The sequence below is a fragment of the Mercenaria mercenaria genome, chromosome 16, assembly GCF_021730395.1.
Source record: "Mercenaria mercenaria strain notata chromosome 16, MADL_Memer_1, whole genome shotgun sequence".
Lineage (NCBI taxonomy): Eukaryota > Metazoa > Mollusca > Bivalvia > Venerida > Veneridae > Mercenaria > Mercenaria mercenaria.
In genome coordinates, this window is record NC_069376.1 from 60,767,884 (window position 1) to 60,790,270 (window position 22,387).

The window sequence follows — 22,387 nt, forward strand, 5'->3', positions numbered from 1 at the left end:
TGTCAGAAAGTTATGTTATATATTCCTCTCACAATGTCATTTAAAATCAGTTGTGTTAATGAGAAAAAGTTGTTGAACTTCGATGGTGTGCAAGACCTGTCAGATTACAAGTAAAAAAAAATAACATTTTTAACCTAAATGAATGAACGAATGAATATTCATATAAGTTGACACATGCATTCAATATTACTAGATGATGTGTTAAGTGCAGAGCTTAATCCCCTAAATCTGAGGTCAAGATCACACACAGAGGTCAAAGACTTTGTGTCATTAGCTGACTATTCAAAGAAAAGGTGGAGCTATTGGACTTGCCCATGTGTCCGCGTCCCGATTTGGTTATTATAAGTTTTTGTATGTAAGCTGGTATCCACTTGTGGGAATGAATTGCAACTTCACACACTTATTCACTGTGATAAACTGACTTACATTGCACAGGTTCCATAACTTTTTATCTCACCAGTCACATAGTGACAAGGTAAGCTTTTGTGATCACCCTTCGTCCCTGCGTCAACAATTTCTTGTCTGCACGATAATGGTTTCATTTATGATTTTATTTTAACCAAACTTGCACACAACTTGTATCACCATAAGACCTCAGTTCCTTTCTTGAACTGGCCAGATCCCATCATGGGTTCAAGAGTAATAGCCCCCGAAAGGGCCAGAATTAGCTATTTTGACCTTGTCTGCACAATAGCAGCTTCATTTATGATTTGATTTTAACCAACTTGTATCACCACAAGATCTTGGTTCCTTTCTTGAATTGGCCAGATTCCATCATGGGTTCTCGAGTTATGGCCCCTGAAAGGGCCAAAATTAGCTATTTTGACCTTGTCTGCACAATAGCAGCTTCATTTATAATTTTATGTTAAACGAACTTGCACACAACTTGTATCACCACAAGATCTTGGTTCCATTTTTGAACTGGCCAGATTCCAGCATGGGTTCCAGAGTTATGGCCCCTTAAAGATCCACAATTTGCTTTTTTGGCTTTTGCAGCCATATAGAGACTTCATTTAAGGTTTGATTTGATACAAACTTCCAAAATATCTTCAACAACAATAAATCTTGGATTCCATGACAAATCTGTCAGATCCAATCGTAGGTTCCAGAGTTATTTTATATCTGATTACCTCCCCTGATTGTAATCAAAATGGATTTATATCAGTAAGTACTTATAGGACTTATTTCAAATTTCATTATTGTCATTAGTTGGACTGAGACAATCAGGGTAGATAACTATGGACTGATTTTTGTCAAATTACCTCCATTTATTTAAACTAAAGATTCACATGCTAAATTTTATTCTTGTATGACTACATGCCTATAGTTCCAATTATTTTTAGCTCATCTGATTTTTTGAAAAAAAATGATGAGTTATTGTCATCACTTGAGCGGTTGTCGGCGTCGGCGTCGGCGTTGCCTGGTTAAGTTTTATGTTTAGGTCAGCTTTTCTCCTAAACTATCAAAGCTATTGCTTTGAAACTTGGAAGACTTGTTCACCATCATAAGCTGACCCTGTATAGCAAGAAACATAACTCCATCTTGCTTTTTGCAAGATTTATGGCCCCTTTTGTACTTAGAAAATATCAGATTTCTTGGTTAAGTTTTATGTTTAGGTCAACTTTTCTCCTAAACTATCAAAGCTATTGCTTTGAAACTTGGAATACTTGTTCATTATCATAAGCAGACCCTGTACATCAAGAAACATAACTCCATCTTGCTTTTTGCAAGAATTATTGCCCCTTTTGGACTTAGAAAATCAGATTTCTTGGTTAAGTTTTATGTTTAGGTCAGCTTTTATCCTAAACTATCAAAGCTATTGCTTTAAAACTTGCAACACTTGTTCACCATCATAAGCTGACCCTGTACAGCAAGAAACATAACTCCATCCTGCTTTTTGCAAGATTTATGGCCCCTTTTAGACTTAGAAAATATCAGATTTCTTGGTTAAGTTTTATGTTTAGGTCAACTTTTTCTCTTAAACTGTCAAAGCTATTGCTTTGAAACTTGCAACACTTGTTCACCATCATAAGCTGACCCTGTACAGCAAGCAACATAACTCCATCCTGCTTTTTGCAATAATTATTGCCCCTTTTGGACTTAGAAAATCATTTTCTTGGTTGAGTATTATGTTTAAGGCAACTTTTCTCATAAACTATCAAAGCTATTGCTTTAAAACTTGCAACAGTTTTTCACAATCATAAGTGGACACTGTACATCAAGAAACATAACTCTATCCTGCTTTTTGCAAGAATGATGGCCGTTTTTAGACTTAGAAAATCATGGGTAGGACAACATTTCTATTATACAAAAAAAATCAGATGAGCGTCAGCACCCGCAAGGCGGTGCTCTTGTTGAGATGTATGCTACCCTTTATGCCAAGGACATAAATTGACAGATATTTACGACCTTGTTTATGCACAATACAACTTGTATTACCTGACAAAAAGGAACTGATAAGGTGGTCTCTCGAGAAATTTGATATTTTACTATGTCGGGAACCATAAATCTAGTCTGGCAGAGGGAAACCCCAAACATCGGGTTCACAGCTTTACATGCTATATAACAGTTTCGTAATGTTTCATGATTCTGTGTCAAATACTTTCGAGATACATGCGACACAAAGTTTTAGAACCTTTTATTATGCCCCTCCTTCAAAGAAGGAGGGGTATATAGTTTTGCAGATGTCTGTTGGTCGGTCAGAATGTAGACCAATCCGTTTCCGGATGATAACTCAAGAACGCTTGGGCCTAGGATCATGAAACTTGATAGGGAGGTTGGTCATCACCAGCATATGACCCCTATTGATTTTGAGGTCTGTATGTCAAAGGTCAAGGTCACAGTGACCCTGAATAGTAAAACAGTTTCCGGATAATAACTCGAGAACACTTGGACCTAGGATCATGAAAGTTGATAGGGAGGTTGGTAATGACCAGCACATGATCCCTTTTGATTTTGAGGTCAGGATGTTAAAGGTCAAGGTCACAGTGACCCTGAACAGTAAAACAGTTTCCAGATGATAACTCAAGAACGCTAAGGCCTAGGGTCACGAAAGTTGATAGGAAGGTTGGTCATGACCAGCAGATGACCCTATTGATTTTGAGGTCAAAGGTCAAGGTCACATTGGCCAGGAACAGTTAAAACGGTTTCTGATCTTCTTGTCCAAAACCATAGGGTCTAGGGCTTTGATATTTGGTATGTAGCAAAATCTAGTGGTCCTCTACCAAGATTGTTCAGATTATTTCCCTGGGGTCAAATATGGCCCCACTCCGGGGGTCACATGGTTTATATAGACTTATATAGGAAAAAACTTTGAAAAACCTCTTGTCCAAAACCACAGGGCCTAGGGCTTTGATATTTTGTATATGACATCATCTAGTGGTCCTCTACTAAGATTGTTCAAATTATTCCCCTAGGGTCAAATATGGTTCCGCCCTGGGGGTCACATGGTTTACATAGACTTATATAGGGAAAAACTTTGAAAATCTTCTTGTCCAAACCACAAAGGCTATGGCTTTGATATTTTGTAATGTAGCATCATTTAGTGGTTCTCTACCAAGTTTGTTCATATTTATCCCTCTAGGGTCAAATATCCCCACCCGCGGGGTCGTATGGTTCATATAGACCTATATAGGGAAAAACTTAGAACCTTCATGTCCATAACTTACATCATTCAAATTTGGACCACATGTACAGTTTTGAGTGGCAAGATGAACCTTGACATGAGCTGACCTTGATCTTGACCTAGTGACCTACTTTCACGTTTCTGTAGCTACAGCCTTCAAATTTGGACCACATGCATAGGTTTGTGTACCAGAAAAAACTTTGACCTTGTTATTGACCTAGTGACCTACTTTCACATTTTTGAAGGTACAGGCTTCAGATTTGGACCACATGCATAGTTTTTTGTTCCAGAATAAAATTTGACCTTGATTTTGACCTAGTGACCTACTTTCACATTTCTCAAGCTACAGCCTTCAAATTTGAACCACAAGCATAGTTTTGTGTACTGAAATGAACTTTGATCTTGAGATTGACCTAGTGACCTACTTTCACATTTCTGAAGGTACAGGCTTCAAATTTGGACCACTTGCATAGTTTTGTGTTCCGAAATAAAACTTGACCTTAATTTTGACCTAGTGACCTACTTTCACATTTCTCCAGCTACAGCCTTCAAATTTGAAGCACATGCATAGTTCTGTCTACCGAAATTAACTTTTACCTTGATATTGATCTAGTGACCTGCTTTCACATTTCTCAAGCCACAGCTTTCAAATTTGGACCACATACACATTGTTTTGTACCGAAATGAAATTTGACATTGATTTTGACCTTTAGCTAGTCTTGAAATCTGGAACATTCGAACATGGCTCAGTGGATGGCGCCAAGATCACTCTGTAATCTCTTGTTAGGTTAATAGGTTAAAGGTCAAGGTCAGATTAAACCACAATTGTAGAACTTTTGTTTACAGTGAGAATATAATTTATGTTCCTTGTGTAATTACTGAATGCATCAAGGGGTCCATTTCGTGTTCGACGAGCTCTTGTTAATTGACTAAGTCGATGGCCATAACTCTGGGCTGGCTTGGTAAGACCCAAACGAAACCCAAAGAGCACAATATCACATGCTGATTCACAGTCCTATGAGGTTTGATAGGCAAGTCAAATACGTTTGTTACAAGGTAGTGTTCCCTCTATGGTCGCTGTTTGGTCCTTGGTGCTATCTTACTTCTGCAGGAACATTATTCATTATATTTCGCCATGCGTCTCTGTGTATGAGTTGTGGATTGTCATAAATGCAAATAAAAATTTCAAGCGATATCGGTCAGCAACGGATTAAATGCGATCGAAGAACTTTAACAATGTGCAATGACGAATGAGAACAAACTTAAGTTGAACACTTCGAAAACATGTGGGGTTTTTTTGCAGTAGAGCGCATTTGAATAAATGTGGTACCAAGGAGATTAACGCTGCTGGTGATAAGATCGAATCTGAAAGTTGTATAAGATACTTGGACTAGTATTGATGTTTCTTGGACATAAGCATGTTAAAATTACTGATATTACATGCCAGGTCTTTGCTTTGTGTTTCAGGTAGCATTTACATTAAGGAACGAGTAATCTAAGGTGGGACAAAAGTAAATGAATTTGATATTTCAAACTGCCTGTTTTGGGGGGCTTTTTTATAAAATGTAAAAGAAGCGTCGTTCTAGTGGTTATGGTGTCGGCCGCTCAGTCTGTTCGAGCCCGACTGGGGTCACGACCAAGCCGGAAGCGGACTCGAGAGTGATTCAGATAAGTTCCAAGCTTCCATCGCAGTCGAGCTAAAATAAATTACACAATGTAGTATAAACTAAATAAGAATAAACTAAAACAATTAAATACATTTTCACCTGGGGTCTCTGTTATTACATAGATTACTCAATACTGAGAACTGACACAAACTTAATCTGTTGTCAAAAAACACCATGCACGTTTGATGCATTAATTACTCCAGTGATAGCTCTAGTTTCCTCAGATATGTCCCATTTCTCTATCCAGAACTGACGCTGCCAAACGCACTATCTCTTCTGACAGGTTTTGTCTTGCAATAAAAACAGTATAGAACTCCATAAAGAAAGCTAAAGAGGGTAAATGAAAAAATCACATATGTTACTAAAATGTCTGGTATAAACTTACCAGCTTTGCGGATCAGGTATCTCCACAAAGACAGCCAAGCCCCCTCACTTAAGAGTTTTATAGTTGAGTTTCTATTCCATCTGTCATTACACCATTTGATTTCTTTCAGTAGCTGTAAAGGTTCTGTTCTACCAAATTCCAAGTACAAGAAGAGAAGAATTAAAAAAAATGTCTAAACAGTTGTGGTTCTTCAGCTATTCTCTTGCTCTCGTTGCATGCAGTTGTGAAACCTTTCAGTAGTTGAGGTTATTGGCGAAGTATAAAAAAGAAAGATATTTAAAAAATGGTCAAAAGAGTTACGTTTCATACACTCTTAACATTATTGTAAAAAGTTTCTTTAGATTCCTTATAATGGTGGTCACTCGCATTTGAACAACATTTTATGACATTTTTCAGTGAACGTATATTCAGTGACAGTTTTCTTTAAGGAGGAAAATAACCATGTACATAGTTGGAAACGAATCAGATCTTGCACTATGTCAAACATTTTTGTATAGATAAAATCAATTCACAAATTTAAAGTGCTTTCTCGCTACACTGTACGTTTTTGGAACAGTATCGTGAAGTATCATAGCGTATCAAATACATGTAGCACAATTTTGTCTTGTTATTTGCTAACTACGTACAACTATGCTATCAAAGCATTAAGTTAAAACTATTTGCAGGTACCTTTATTTTATATTACATAAGGGATGTCTCACTGAGAGGCCATACTCGCATAATTTACAACAATTTTCCAACATCTTGTTCAATTTGTGTTTCTATAACTTTTTTGATGTGTGTCTATAAATGAGTTTCACGCCTGGAACTTACTGCGGTAGGTGGAAAGATATTAAAGTTCAGGAGAGACTAAATTCCGGTGGAGTCTGAAATTGTAACCATCTGCTTTTGAAGCGCCTAAGCTCTAACAACAGAGCTGTAGAGGTATACCTTTCTAACGGGAGAACCCTTAGAGCTTTACGATCGTAAAGCTATTATCAAATTATCAAACAACCCTTTATTGTAGATGATCAGAAGGTAGCTACTTGCTGAACGGAAACTTAGTGCTAACTTACAGCTGAAAACGGGCCAGGAATAGAGTTTATTGAATAACTATAATTACATCCGGAAGTGTTTCATGTTTTGTTATTAAATAATATCCTTTAATGAGTGAAATTAGATAACCAACGAAACCACTTAAGGATCTCTTTGTAAAATGTAATTACTATGTGTTCTTAAATAAATCAGAAACGAAAAGATCCAAGCAACATAATTGATTTGTTTTTAGTAAAAAGAAGTACTCCTGTTATTTTTACGGTTGATAAAAAGTGTTTTGAGCAATCGCCTAGATAACCGGTATCTTTTCTTCATCGAATAACGATGTGTAGTGTGCACGACACACAACCTTAGATCACAGGTCCGGTTCACTTTTCGAATAAAAAGGCTTGATTGTCATTGTTCTTGTCCAATCTACAACTTTTGTACGCATTGTTTTTTGATAGATATTAGAAAGTTAATATTTCTTAGCCGGTCTATATTGCACCTTGCAACAGAATGTGATGTGTGCAAGACTAAAATCACTGATCACAATTCGAGGTCAAGAATTTTACATTATCTTTCTCTTCCGGCAGTCTAAAAATGTTTTATTTATATAACTTGGCACAAACAACGCAATAACCAGAAATGTGTCGCATGCAAGGTCAATGCATGTAGCTTTAAAGACCCAAAGTCAAAGTTAGAGGTAAAAAAAATTATGTCATTTTTCCTGTTACAAACGTATGAGAAAACAGCAACAATATTTGGTTTCTGACAATTTTATTACAAATATAAACGTTTTACAAATTATACATGTTTGTAAAAATAGTTTTTAAAATTTGAGAAAATGGATCTGTATTGAAATCCTGGCCCAAATTTCACGAAAAACTTGTGATTGCTTAGCTAGGTCTGTTATTTCAAATGCTTGTTTTTGCCCTTTATGCGTCTTAAATGTTGACTTTTTCGTCTATATCAGAACCGTATATGACTATTTCAAAGATCAAAAAACAAGAACTCTAAATTTTACAGAAAACGAAGTATAGAAATAAAAAATATACTAAAGAAAATATTTAGGTTCGTTATATAGTGCTGAAAATAGGAATATCATATTCGCGTGACTGAAATAATACTGCACACAAATACTACTAACCCGAGTAGGCTATAGTTTAAAACTATAAATACATTGTTATAGAAAAATCAACATTAGATAACAATAACTTATGCAATAGCACGATGTTAAAATAACAGACTTAACTTAGTAATTAATTAAGTTTGTTCGTGAAATTGGGGCCTGGCACTCAAAATAACATCTTCAGTTTAACTGAAATATGGCCATATTTACACAAATGATAATAGCTAAAATAACACAGAACGGTGGTCCCGTTGTAAGGTACCAGACAATAAAACAATGGGTTGAGCTTGATCCACGCTCCTCATAACGTTGTTTGCGATAACAAGACGCTGAATGTGTGCTTTTAATACACCCTTATAAACTGAAACGTCTCCTGTGTACTGCACATTCTACTCCAATTAACCTCTTCTGGAGGAGAAATGGCTAAGCAGCGGTAACTAAAATACACAGTCGAAGGTTCTTACTTTTTTTATTAATAGAAGATAGCAGGCTGTCCTGAATGTGTTAATTCTGTATAGAAAGAAAAAGAGAAGTTCTGAAAACTATAATCAGCTATCAAAGTGAACTATACACGAAAAGTTACTGCCAGAGAAATTAGTGAGCAACCAATCGTAATTTTATCAGTAATTCTCTTACGGTTAGTAGTCCTTGCAGAACAAGAATATTCTGGCATGGGTTATAATGTAAGGATAATGCATGCTTTTTCGTGTTATTACATTTACAGAACCCGAGGGATTGGCTGATGCCTGGGCCCTTTAGGTTTGTTAGCAGCATTCAGTCTCTGTTAACACACAATTTATGCCCCTGTTAAACACCGCCTGAAAATGACAAAACATCATTTTTATGTAGAATAGAACCTATTCGCGATAGAAATGTATTATTCAAATTAAGACATTACATGGAAATATCGCATGGGAGTAAAAAACATAAATCCTCATAGTGTAAGTTGTCCTAACTTTGACTGTGCAATTGTTTTGAAAGTATGGCCAGTGGATACATAGATGATATCCAATTAAAATGGTGTTGTAATGTTTCTAGTGTTATATATATTTTACCTACAACTACATGAAAATCCTACACTTTGATCTCATATAACAGAAATAAGAGAGAGCCAACAGTTTCCCTTCACTTACGTCACAATGAACACAGGATCCTCTGAAACAGAGGTGATTATTCCTATATAAAGGATATATTCTTATTCCTCTAATACGGAGATAAAAAATCCTATTTAAAAGGTACAAAAATGTACTAATCCCTTCAAAACAGATGTATATTCCTTCTATATCATGGTATTAGTTCCTATCACATGGTCTGTATTAATGTAGCAGTTACACTCAAATATTATTGAGTACATAACTAAAGTGCAGAATATCAGGGTTCTGCATAAATCCCTTCAACCCCTCCCCCCCCCCCCCCCCCCCCCCCCCCCCCCCCCCCCATTTCTTCCTCAATTAATCATTAAACATATCAGTGACTGACTAAGCTTGTAAAACCTTCAGGAACTTTTAACAAGAGTTCCATCTGAATACATAATCACTCTTAGCTAATCGTCTAAATTAAGCTTTCTAGCTAATCGCAACACCTGACTTCTCAGGTATTCGTCAACACTGTTGTTGATAGTCTAAATATCCAAGTTGCTTAATGGCTTTATACTGATCTGGAATTTCCATCAAACAGTTCAGGGCAAAACTGGCCGGCGCATAATTTGACGTCGACATTATTTCATGAAAATTTACGAACTGAAAATTGTCAAATAATCGAGTAGGTAGTCTGTCATCAAACTCTTGCATCATCCCCCAGGGTCCATCTCCAACACCTGAAATTAGGTGGAAAAAGAGAATAATTTAGTACCATATATTTAACATGTTCAAATTTAATTTGAATGATGTGGTATTGTCCTCTACGTATCAAAGTCACCATCTATACCTGTTAATAACTGTTACATGAAATCGATGGCTAACTTTATGTTCAATTTTCTTAAATTAAAAAATGCAGCAATGATCTTTGAAAACGATTGGGCCGTAAGAATTATCAAATGTAAGTTGTGATGCAGTTAGAGGAAGGAGAGTTGGAACGTGAACCAATTACCTAAAATGACGTTTGTCAGAAGTGTAAACTGTGATGAAGTTACCTATAAAGTGTGATGTAATCAGTAATGCAGGTACCTATCAAAAGTGTGAACAGAAATGCAAGTACCTATCAAGTGTGAACAGTAATGCAGGTACCTATCAAGTGTGAACTGTAATGAAGTTACCTATAAAGTGTAAACAGTAATGCAGGTACCTATCAAGTGTTAACTGTAATGCAAGTACCTATAAAGTGTAAACAGTAATGAAGGTACCTATCAAGTGTTAACTGTAATGCAAGTACCTATAAAGTGTAAACAGTAATGCAGGTACCTATCAAGTGTTAACTGTAATGCAAGTACCTATAAAGTGTAAACAGTAATGCAGGTACCTACCAAGTGTTAACTGTAATGCAGTTACCTATGAAGTGTAAACAGTAATGAAGGTACCTATCAAAAGTGTGAACAGTAATGCAAGTACCTATCAAGTGTGAACAGTAATGCAGGTACCTATAAAGTGTTAACTGTAATGCAGTTACCTATAAAGTGCGAACTGTAATGCAGTTACCTATAAATTGTGAAAAATGCAGGTACCTATCAAGTGGTAACTGTAATGCAGTTACCTATAAAGTGTGAAAAAATGCAGGTACCTATCAAGTGGTAACTGTAATGCAGTTACCTGTAAAGTGTATACCGTGATGCAGTTCCCTATGACGATGATTGCGCAAAGGAATGTAAAACATTATCTACAACGACAACTGAGTTTGTGAACTGCAAAGACTTTACATGTAATGACGATCTGGAATGGCGACTGTTAAGTAGTTACTTATGACGACTATTTGGAGTAAGAAGCGAAGCAGTTACATTGGACCAAGACTGTAACGTTGACGAAAATATAAATTATGCGGTGTGTCTCTGCAACAAGAAACGTTGAGAAAATTCGACTGGTGCACGACCAGTTGCTCCACATTCATAGTAACCATTTGCCGAACTGCGCGTTTTATAATAGGTGGGAAATGCGCAATTTAAATCGACTTGTATATTTTCCCGTTGTGTACCATGGTTCTCATAGTATACCTAACGGTCGGATATAACATGAACAATGTCATTTTCCTTCTGCTCTGGTGCCAGTGAATTTACTTATGACGACGAACAAAGTACAGAGTGTAATTCATCACGATAGTGGTACTAAGTAGGAAGTGGGAGTTGCGAAGAAATTACCTATAACGATGAACTAGAATAGAAAATGTAAAGCAATTCCAAACGACAGTGTAGAAAGTGGGAATTATGAAGAAATCACCAAGACAATGGTGGTAAGTGGCAATTATAAAGTACATGTACTGACTGACTGCGGGACATCTGAAGCAGACACTTATAATGAAAACTGCTGGCGGGGTATGTGAAGCAATTAGCTATGACTGAGTGCAAATTGTGTAGTAGTTACCTACGATGATAATGGACAGCAACTATGGTGAAGCAATTGTCCTTGTCAATGAAGAAGAACAGAGTACTGTAATGTAGTTACCTAACTCTATCAATAGGGGAACGTGAAGCAATTATCTATCATGCTAATTGGTAGAGTAAATGTGAAGCAATTACCTATCACGATAATCAATGGAGGGTTTTGTGAAGCAATAAGCTATCACGATAATCGACAAAGGGAATGTGAAGCAATGATCTATCACGTTAATTGACTGAGGGTACTGCGAATCAATCGCCTATCACGACAATCGACAAAGGGAATGTGAACGATTACCTATCACGATAATCGATAAAGGAAATGCGAAGCAATAAACTATCATAAAAATCATCGAAGGGAATGTGAAGCAATTACCTATCACAATGATTGGCAGAGGGAATGCAACAAACTGTCACGATAATCGATAAAGGGAATGTGAAGCAATTACCTATAACGATAATCGACAGCGGATAGTGTGAAGCAGTAACTATGGCTTGCTGAGTCTCTTGCTCTTCAGTTACTTGACCATCTGCTACTATCACCAGTATGTGGTACTGAAATTGTGATACACAAATATTGTTAACTGACAGACATTTTTAACATCTACTATACAATAGTAGTACTGGTATGGAACTCGTGATATCTGCCATGTTTTCCAATTAACATATACGTAAAAAACATACTTCCTGAAACGATGAACTGGAGAGTTTATAATTAACGCTTGGCCCATTTAGGTATGAACATTAAAACATGAACAAAAATATCGGCATGCACCATTAGCTTAGTAAAATTTATCAAAATTTAAAGTGTCCTTCTAGGTAAATGTTTCTTTCCGTCTGCACTAATACATGGATGGTAGGTTCTCATATTTCGTTCTATGTTCTATATAATAATAATTAAATTACACCTTCTCTACAAGTAGCTACAATACATAAATTGACAAGCTTTGCAGCAGTTTATATCAGACTGATATTAAATATTTTTCGACCTGGAAATATTTCTTGAAAATCTTACAATAAATGCATGTACCAGGATTAAAAACCTGATCATTCCTCATATACTTGATTTAGTTACATTCTGAAAAAGTACTTGACTAGGCAAAGTACGGTTAAAATATTACTCTGAAAATTTAAGGTCCTCAGAAGATGTTTTAACACAATAAATCCAAGAAGATAAGGCTGACTTACAGACCAAAAATCTTTGCAGTTATCATGACTTATTAACAGGTTGACGACTGGTAATAATTTCATACTTATGCTTCATGCAGCTAGACAAATGTAGTTAAGAAATAAACGATAAAGAAGAAGGTACCTTCCTAGTTTGCTGAACAATCTGTATAGCCTTATGGATGAGTGGAGCAAAATTCGTCGGCCGATGTAGACTTACCGACGGCGTAACCCTATTATAAGTATCCAAAACCTCTCGGAATCCGACACATTCTCTCTAGATAAAAAGAACAAGTAGTGAACATATCTAAAACTGTCTGTTTTGTTGTCACTTAATTTATTCTTGGACACTATATATAAAATATTTCTAGACCTTCGGTGTTTGAATTTTTCGTGTATGTTAAAAAACATTCACGTGTCTGTTATATTTACGTGTTTCTACTTTGATAAATAATCATCTGGCCTCCGTGCCGAGTGGTTAAGGTCTCCGACCTCAAATAACTTGCCCTTCGTCGATTTGGATTCGAGCCTCGCTCGGGGTGTTGAGTTCTTCATGTGAGGAAGCCATCCAGCTGGCTTACGGAAGGTCGGTGGTTCTACCCAGGTGCCCGCTCGTGATGAAATAATGCACGGAGGGGCACCTGGGGTCTTCCTCCACCATCAAAGCTGGGAAGTCGCCATATGGCCTTTATCTGTGTCGGTGCGACGTTAAATCCAACACAGTAAATAAATAAATAATCATCTAATTTTGTATGTTTTGATCTTGACCTTTGACCAAATGACCTCAGAAGCAATAATGTTCATATACTGACTATAGGTAACCATCATAGGAAGACTGAGTACAGGCAATAACTCTGTGAAATGCATATTGTTCTCTAGTTGTTAAGAGGAAGCTGTTTTCATTCTAGAGGTCAGTCTGGCCCTGTCTAATGACATACTGACCACAAAAAACTTTATACTGACTATAGGTAATCAGTAATCATCTTACGAAATTTATAACAACTATAGACCAAAGCTTTCTTTAGCTATATATTCAGCGGAAACTGATTTCAGTGCCAATGTCACTACGACCTTTAATTTTGATATATATTGCTTAACGTAAAGTTTTAAATCGGCATTTCTTTTCTCCTCAACGCGTATGTTTATTATTAGTACATATACCGACTATTCTGTATTGTATAGATTGACATTGATAAGATCGTGAGATTAATGTACTTATCAATTCGTGCAGGTTGAAAAAGGACATTATTCTTTAATCGGAGAAAAGCTTTGCAAAATTTTGCTCGCATAATTATGAAAATTATTTCTGATCGCACGTAATGAAACTCTTACTGGATGGCTTATCGGCTTATAGTAAAAAGTTTCGGCTCTCGGTCCTTTGCATCTCGGGCAAAAGCTTTAATTTTTATATTTTCTGTAAATTAACTACTTTCTATTGGTGATGAAACTGCTACTTAATGTTATATTTAATGTTTTTGGCTTTTCCCTGCGGAATATCAGGCTGAAAGCTAGAACTGGGTTTCCCTTCGCAAAACGCTGTTTGGTCCCAACTTAACCCTGTGTTTTATTAGTAAATTCATCACCAATGATCGTTCATCCACCCCCTCCTCCTCCTTATCGTCATCTCATTAATCATCATCATCACCATAAACAATAACAACATCATCACTGTCCTCAACAACACTCATCACTATATCAGCAACAACACGTATCGTCACCATCGTCCTCCATATATTAATAAGTTTAAAACAGGACATATTTATACTTGATATATCGCTATTTTGTTAATCTAGCGCCCATTTGCAAGTTAAACACCGCACTCCGCCCCCTCCCCTCTCCATGTTAAATATCAGATAATCGTATGTATTGTAACTTCTGTACTGCCGTTCACTAGTCTACAGTAACCCCACAGTAATAAAAGTGAATGTTACCTTCTCATTCAGGGGAAAATATCCTTCTTGTTTGTGAGTTTTGTCACCAAACCCAAACGCTGGTATAATTCTGTCATCGTCAAAACATTCTAACGTCTGTCCTAATATCTCAATAACCTGAAATGGTAATTTTTTTGTTTAATGTCATTTCAGTACTTACACTCTCAATATTGCACATTTCTATAATTATTTAATGCTTGACTAAGTGCAAGAAAAGTTTCAAGAAAATCCAACAAAATTTAAGACAGAACTTTAATTCAATGCTTCTGGGACTTATTTTTATCCTGCATTCTAACAGTAATAAAATAAAATTGATTCGTTTACAAAACAGCTCTAACGTTTAGTACATACATATCATTTTTTTATACCAGCAGTTAATTCAAAAGCAGAAAATATAGTTAAAATGTATCAAACAAATGTATTAGAAAACCTCTTGATATGGATTTTTTAAATCATCTTCAACTTTATGTAGACTTTTTCCGCCAAACGTTTTCTCCCCTTGAACCTTGTTACTCATCGTGTAATCAATACCTGCAAGTATTCGTAAAAAGTTCAGAAACAAACAAAAAAGCTAAACGGAAGAAAAGAGATATTTTAACTGCACACATGTACTCGTCGGGTTTATTTCAAACAAAAGACCATGCGTGTTTGTTGTCTTTACATCAAAGAGTAAAACATATTCAATGCAAATGACCATGACTTAAAATGGTTGTTTTGTTGATGTAAATTGATGCAAAATCATGACCAGTATTGTAGATCAGTACAAGTCACTTGGAAAAGGCAAGAGACAATATCAGCAGTGTTATTAATCTGGTCTCTTCACCAAAGTCAATCTACTGAATAGACCGAGAGGTGCAAGTTTGCTGCAAATAAAACTGCTTTAACTCTTGCGGTAATTTCAAGAAGTTATACTACTTCAAAATGAGTGCAGCCTGCTAGTATGCCTGTACGCACTGTCTTTAGACGTATTCTTCTATTGTATTTAATGCATTGTGTTGCTATAAATATGTGTAACATGTTTAATGCAATAAATATATTGAATTGAATTGAATTTTGCGGCCTTTTAATAAGAAATTCCTAGCCCAAGTAAATATATTTTAATACTTCACATATAATTATTTAATAAGACCTGTCTGAGGACAAAACAGACCTTTGTCTTGAATATGTACAGGCTTCAAGATAGACAAACGGCAATATATGTGCTTATATATGTACAGACAGGAGACATTGATACTTATTGAAAAAAAAAGCTCAGTACCGAAAATAAGTCCGCATTTCCCGAGACCAGCTTCTCTGATGGCTTGTGCTACTTCAGGGACTGTCGTGAACCGGTCGGCAAATGCACGAAACCGCATTGAACGGCTCGCCATCTGAAATATAAAATCGTAGAATGATAATACGACAAAACGTAAGCCTGAATTTCTAAGAACTAAATGAACATAATTAACGGATTTTTTTCTGACATCTTGTCTCATATGATACGTGTGATGACATAGTACATCTATTTTGAGTTTGAATCATATCCATTTTGTAATAACCGAGATTCAGTGAAATTGCCTGAACTTCTTAGTAAATAAGGAGCATAATTCATGAAATATATAAGTCGAAGGTGCGGACCTTGTGATGCAGATGATAATTTATAGCAACTGTGTTAAGTTTAAATCAAATCCATTAAGAAATAAAGAAAATAGAGGGAAAGCGTATCAACATTTTAACTAATGGGGATAATTCATGATACAATAGTACCGGAGTTATGATCCTTTTGTGATATGATGCTGGTAATGATGCGGAACAACTGTTTTCAGTTAGAAGCAAGTACATCAAGTAATATCAGAGATATAATAATTCAAGTGCAAACTGGCGACGCGGACGCCTAGGACAGTTTTCAGTAGGGCTTTTAATTATTCTCATTCATTGACTCTTTATATAAAACGCTAATGACTAGTTCAGTTCGGCTTTGCTGGGCTATAATTAAACTTTTGAGAACTGAAACATTACTTTTAATGCAATGTTATGAAACACTGATTGAATGTCTTGCCGGTCTATAGTCAAAACTATCAGCACTCTGCCCTTCAGACCTTGGGCAATTTTGACTACTGACCGGCAAGCCATTCTAAAACATGTAATAAAGGAATCTGGCATTTATTAGCAGAAGTTGGAGACTATATTTGATAAGGTATGACAGTACAACTCCTCAACAGAAGAAAACTTTGCAGGAATACACTAAAAATACTAAACACTGTACAAGTTTATATGGCGAACTATAATCATTCCATCGTGAAATAAACTTTTTATGTGAAAAGTGTATAAAGTAAGTCCGACAGCAATGAACCGTAGTAATAAATGTCGAGATACTGAAGAGAAGTATTTTGTGGCAGAAAAATGTTTATATCGTGCTATTTTCTTCAAAATGATACGTAAAAGTAATTGGATAAAATGAAAGATGATTTCAGGGTATGTACGCGATGCTTGAACTGTGCGATTTCTTCAAGATCATATAAGTTGCGGGATACAAATACAGCTTCTTCTTTATTTCGTATACAACAATTACATCTACGTACATCATTTTCAGTACTTTAGGGAATTGGATGGCAGGAAAACCATTTTCTAGCCAGTTATTATAACATATTTTCTTACCAAAATCTCTAAATATGGAGATATTATGCACATTTAAGTAAGGGTGTGTCACGGTTCATAAACAGTTGAATAGAATTTAGACGCCATTTACTTTCTTATGAATGCAATATATATTTTTGTTGTACAAGAAATGCATGTACTATATGTATTTGATGTACACATAGTAAAAACTTTTGTGGTCATAGTACCTACCATGAAAGATATAGATATCAATCAGTCCTTATCATTTTAACAACATCCGTAAAAGTTTTATTCAAGCCGGAAGACTAACGTTTCCTCATTTAAAATAAATTTAAGTGGATTTTAAGGAGAATTCTTTAATTCTAAATCAACTTTATAGTCGATCTTCGATATTCATATATGGTGTGTGTCAGATGAACATGTTACATATGCATTGGTTACTTAGTTTTATTGAAAAACCGAAGTCGTTCGCACTAGCTACAAGGTACATTTATGTATGGACATTTATGGCATGGACAGAATTTCCCTTTCGTTTGAATGTACAATGTTTTCATTCATGCGTATTAAAGTCTTGTTTATTTCGGTGAAAAACACAGTTTGTTTAAATTAGTACTTATATAATAATAGCAATGTTGTTGTTGTTGATGATGATGATGATGATGATGATAATGATGCTGATGCTGACATGTAATGCAATTTTGTAGTATGTTTCTTCCTAAGTTATGTGTTTGTCTTCGTTAGAAGCGAAGGTGTCTGTCTGAGTTATGAATATTCTAAAATCATATTTTGTTAGTGAGACAAGTGTTATAGTCAGTCAGTCAGTCAATGTTTATTATGGTCCAACCCACAGAGACAGGGAAATCGTGTCATCGAGCAACTGAGAAGGTGAAGAACTATGACATTGAGAAGGTGAATATCTATTGACATTGACAAGACAAAAAAGAAATACAAGACACAAGAACTTATTGATAATAAGAAATGATAACTTGCAAATACCCGCGTTAGATGAAGCAGAATTCCTTCAGTAATTAAGGGAATGCTTCTGATTTTAAGTATATAACTTAACGTAAACAAGTTCATGTATATATGTAAAATAATAGCGTCACTTGAATATAGAGTTACAACCGCCATTGTATTAGGTATCAAACTATTTTTAGCAAAGCTTAGTTTTTTTAATGTATTTATATTTTTTACACGTATATGAGTACATTTTCAAAAGGAATGCATAATGTCATATATGCTTGGGTTGTTCCAGTACAGGTTAACCCGATAGATAATGTATGTAATACTGGCTAAGGATGTATGCCACCTTATTTTACTTTATTTTCGTTTTCTATTAAGGTTAATACCTAAAATGTATACAAGTCGCTGCCTTAGGACTGCTACCTTAGAAATAAAACAACTACCTTAAAATATTAATAAGGTAAAATTTAATTGTAAAAGTATGAAGAGAATCTGTTTCACCATAATAGGCCTTTAAAAATGTTTTCAATGATATATGACTGAATACACCTTTAAAAATCTTGAAGAATACAGTAAACATAGACATGCTGGAATTGTTTATTCTATTTTAAATTTTAAATTAATTGTCGGATCGTGGTGGGGCTTGATGCATGTGTGTGATTGTGTTCAACTGAAATGAAATTATTCCTACTTCATTTTGAAATTTCGAACTCAGTGATTTTGTGGAATATTTGAATGGCACTTTTCTGCGTGCCAATTCATTCATTTCATTAATACAGCTTGATGCTGCATGACTCATGAATACATCGGCAAAGACACTTTTATAAGTGCCACGCCAACCTATACACATACATATATCTTTAATTTTGCAATACATCACCAGGGCACTCATAATTAAAAGTTACATAGCATTAGAGTTTTCATAATACCGACTAACATGATAAAATCGACCCTATGTCAATGAGATATTTATCTTGAAACTTGCCACGGGTGTTGGTATTTAGTACAATAGTAAAAGTGATATGGTGTCTTAAATATCACTGTCACCATGTAGTTAAACAACTGACCTATATCTATGTATAATATGAACATCTCGAACATGCATGTACATATACGTATATATGATACATAAACAAATTTAAGTCACGGTTACGATAACATTTATATGTACTAATCACGAATACTTACCAGTATTGTATAAGACTATAAGTTATTTCTCAATAATTAATTCCGTCCGTTAAGTCTTCCGTATGAAAATGAAAATAATCCCAATGTTTTTTTTTTGTAAGTGTAATGTTGGCAACAGTGTATGAATTATGTTGACTTAATACCGTCAAATGACATCCACTCACAAATCACTTTCATAATAGAGAAATAATCGATCTAAATCCATAGCAGGGAAAATATATATCGGCTAAAACCGTCACGTACGTTATCTTTAGTGTCTCTACTTAAGATGTAATGTAGACATGTGTTCACATCAGGATATAACTGTACATATTTTGAAATTACTTTCACTTTAATATTGACACAACAACAGTGGCATTATCCTTTCACTTCCTCCTCTTAAAGTATGTATATTCATTGAAAAAAAAACAAACAGAAAGTACGAACACTTTTCCAACGTTTAAATGACCTGTTTAGAGGTCACTGTCACGGTTGAAATGCTACGTATTGAATGTTTAGCAAATATAGTTTATAATGCGGTAAAATACGTTCAAGGACATTTAAAACATATTGATATTCATCTTAGCGAAACGATATAATGCATTAGAGATATTTTTTTTTTTTAATTTTTGAAATTCATTTTTCCTCAAAACACTGTTCATTTGTTTTATAAAGAAGTGAAATTACACTATTTATACTATAATTTACAATTCATTTTTACACTGGACCTGCGATAGGCATTGTGAGTGACTTTTTATGTATTGAGAACTTCACCGAATTCAGTACAGTTTATTTTTTATGTCAACATTAATTCTATCGATCAGAGTTCATTTGTTGATTTTTCAATATTTTGCTCCGTATATTGAAAAAGACACCTGATCATTGTACCGCTGTGTAAAAAGTGAAACCGACATGCTTGGCATCTTTCCTGCTTCGTAAGCGGGCAAAAATCTGTATAGGATATCGACCAAGTACGAGGGTCTTTCTCTGTAGGAAAGACCTGCGCACGGGCTTCTTGTGAACACCGAGAGCGTGAAGAAAGATTTTCCTGATACAGAATATATACATTTAAGGAATTTATTTACTTTTAGAAAATTACGTTTATTCGTAGAAGTTATGGCGTAATAATCTTTCTCGTACTTCAGTTTATATAGGTGTTGGAAGTGGAAATAGTGTACATGTAAGGCCGTGAAAGTATGTTACCCTATGAAATTTTACCTGGAAGATTTATGCAGGATAATTATCGCCAGCATACCAAAACAGTACTTCGGTATCGGTAGACAATATGAAAAGGAAAAATACTTTCATTTTTGTAGAGAAAATTATGCACAAAACATTGTCAAAACTGTTTTAAAAACCTTTTACTTAAAGCGCCCATAAAGAAACTTGATATAATTTGACAAAGGTCACTTAAATCTGTCCGTCCGGATCCATGTCTAGGAAGTGGTTCGGAATATTTAAATAAAACTTCATATACATGTTCACCACTATAGGGAAATGGGACCCGTCAATTTCAGTCGGACTGCCCAAGTAACACCGGAATTATGCCTCTTAGTAGGTTCTAGTGTTAACTATATAGGGAACTATAAATATGGCAATTTCTGCTTCTTATCCTGTGACGTATTTTTATTAACTTCATAGTTATTGCCCTTTAACTTTTAAAAAATCCACTATTTGTACATTACAAACTAACCTATTGGTAGAATTTCATTAAACTTCTTGCATTTTTTCCATAAACATTTATCAACATGTGAAGCTGTGTACCCACACCCGGTCACCCCAACGCCATGGTCACACCTCCTCCCCTTCCAACCCCACAATCTTTTTCTTTTTTCTTGAAACTTAAACGTTCCATGAATATTTATCAACATGCAAAGTTGTACCCTCTCCCGACTTTGCTCAGTCTCCCCACCACCCTGACCATGCACTCCACCCCAACATTTTGTTTTTCTTTTTTCCGATCAGTATTTATTACATTTAATTAAACATGTGAAGTTTTGTACCCCACCCCCCTCCCCCCACACACCTAAAGTATAAAACGAATTAAATCCTCCATGAATATTTATCAACATATGAAATTGTTCTAAAAGGTAAGCCTATTACAATAATTATAATTTCATTCAAAATAATTTCATTAGTCAGGATCAACTCAGCATACATTTATTATGGTCAGATAGATACTGAGTACATGTAAAGGCATGTGCATATATGCGTGCACCTACAAGTTTACACGTGCACGTGTAAAAAGTATACGTGTATGTATATTTTACACGTTCACTCATGTATTAGCGAGGTGTTACATAAATGTGTGCACTATACATTCAAAGAGCAACGGTGATATAGACACGTCCACGTGTAATTTTACAAGTGCACGCGTAATTGCAAGTATTCCTATACATACGTCTGACCTCATACATGCGTGCACTACACATTTGCGCGTACACATATAAACTATACATTTACGCGTGTAGGTATATATACTTTATAAGTTGTACCCAATCAAACATGTGAGAAAATCCTTTGAAACCACGGGACACAGCCAAATGAAATAATAGCAGACTTGGTTTGACTCAGTCTGTTCATGATAGGTAAGGAAAATGTACAACGTCCCGCAGTAACTATAACTGCAATGCAAATGGGTAGCATTGCTTGCAACTTTTGTTAAAATCTTCGAATTCTGGCTATTTTTTACATACCGGACAGGAGATTTCGGGGTTTTGCATCTGTGCTTAAAAAACTCATCTTACGACCACAGGAGTCCCGTGATGTAAATAATGTCATAGATTCCATTCATTTTCATTACCTCCTTTTGTTACACTGATAGTTTATGTTCATGTGCAACATTGACAGTAATTCTTCTCTAGTGCTGTTATGCGTATTCCATTTTGGACATTAACTGCTTTTTTTCACTTTTAACATACAATTAAAGGCAATATGGAACTTTAAAGTGCTTGAAAGAGTAATTCGTTTCTATTCTATATTCTGTTTACAGTACAACCTCTCCAGAGCGGCCACATCGTCAAAATTTCCCTAAGCTGAAATATATTATCAAATTTACCTCTCCAGAACAACAACCTCCACATAACAGTCAACATTAGTATCACCCAAAGGGTGTTGCTCTATAGAGGTTGTACTGTATTTGTAAAGAGCTATATACATGAATTCATCTTAGACTAGAAATTCCATTGCTAGACAATAAGTTTCCAGTTTCCCAT

General features: G+C 35.4%; 1 protein-coding gene across 1 annotated transcript; it reads right to left on the reverse strand.

The window, feature by feature from the left end:
• Positions 1-9,262: 9,262 nt before the first annotated feature.
• LOC123539829 (copine family protein 2-like) lies at positions 9,263-19,668 on the reverse strand. The gene is made up of 7 exons (XM_053527218.1): positions 19,194-19,668; positions 15,703-15,814; positions 14,875-14,975; positions 14,445-14,561; positions 12,659-12,790; positions 11,796-11,901; positions 9,263-9,639 (listed from the first exon to the last, which is right to left on the reverse strand). Exons 2-7 carry the CDS (start codon positions 15,812-15,814, stop codon positions 9,425-9,427), a joined length of 783 nt encoding a protein of 260 aa, XP_053383193.1. The 5' UTR covers positions 19,194-19,668; the 3' UTR covers positions 9,263-9,424.
• Positions 19,669-22,387: the final 2,719 nt, after the last annotated feature.

Bases quoted from the DNA above. Each gene is read 5' to 3' on its own strand.
- LOC123539829 (XM_053527218.1), bottom strand. From the start codon at position 15,814: ATGGCGAGCCGTTCAATGCGGTTTCGTGCATTTGCCGACCGGTTCACG. The intron at 14,562-14,874 runs GTTTTCTAATAC...TTACCATTTCAG, and splicing joins TAAAAAATCCATATCAAGAG to GTTATTGAGATATTAGGACA. The intron at 12,791-14,444 runs GTAACATTCACT...CTTTTTATCTAG, and splicing joins ATTTTCCCCTGAATGAGAAG to AGAGAATGTGTCGGATTCCG.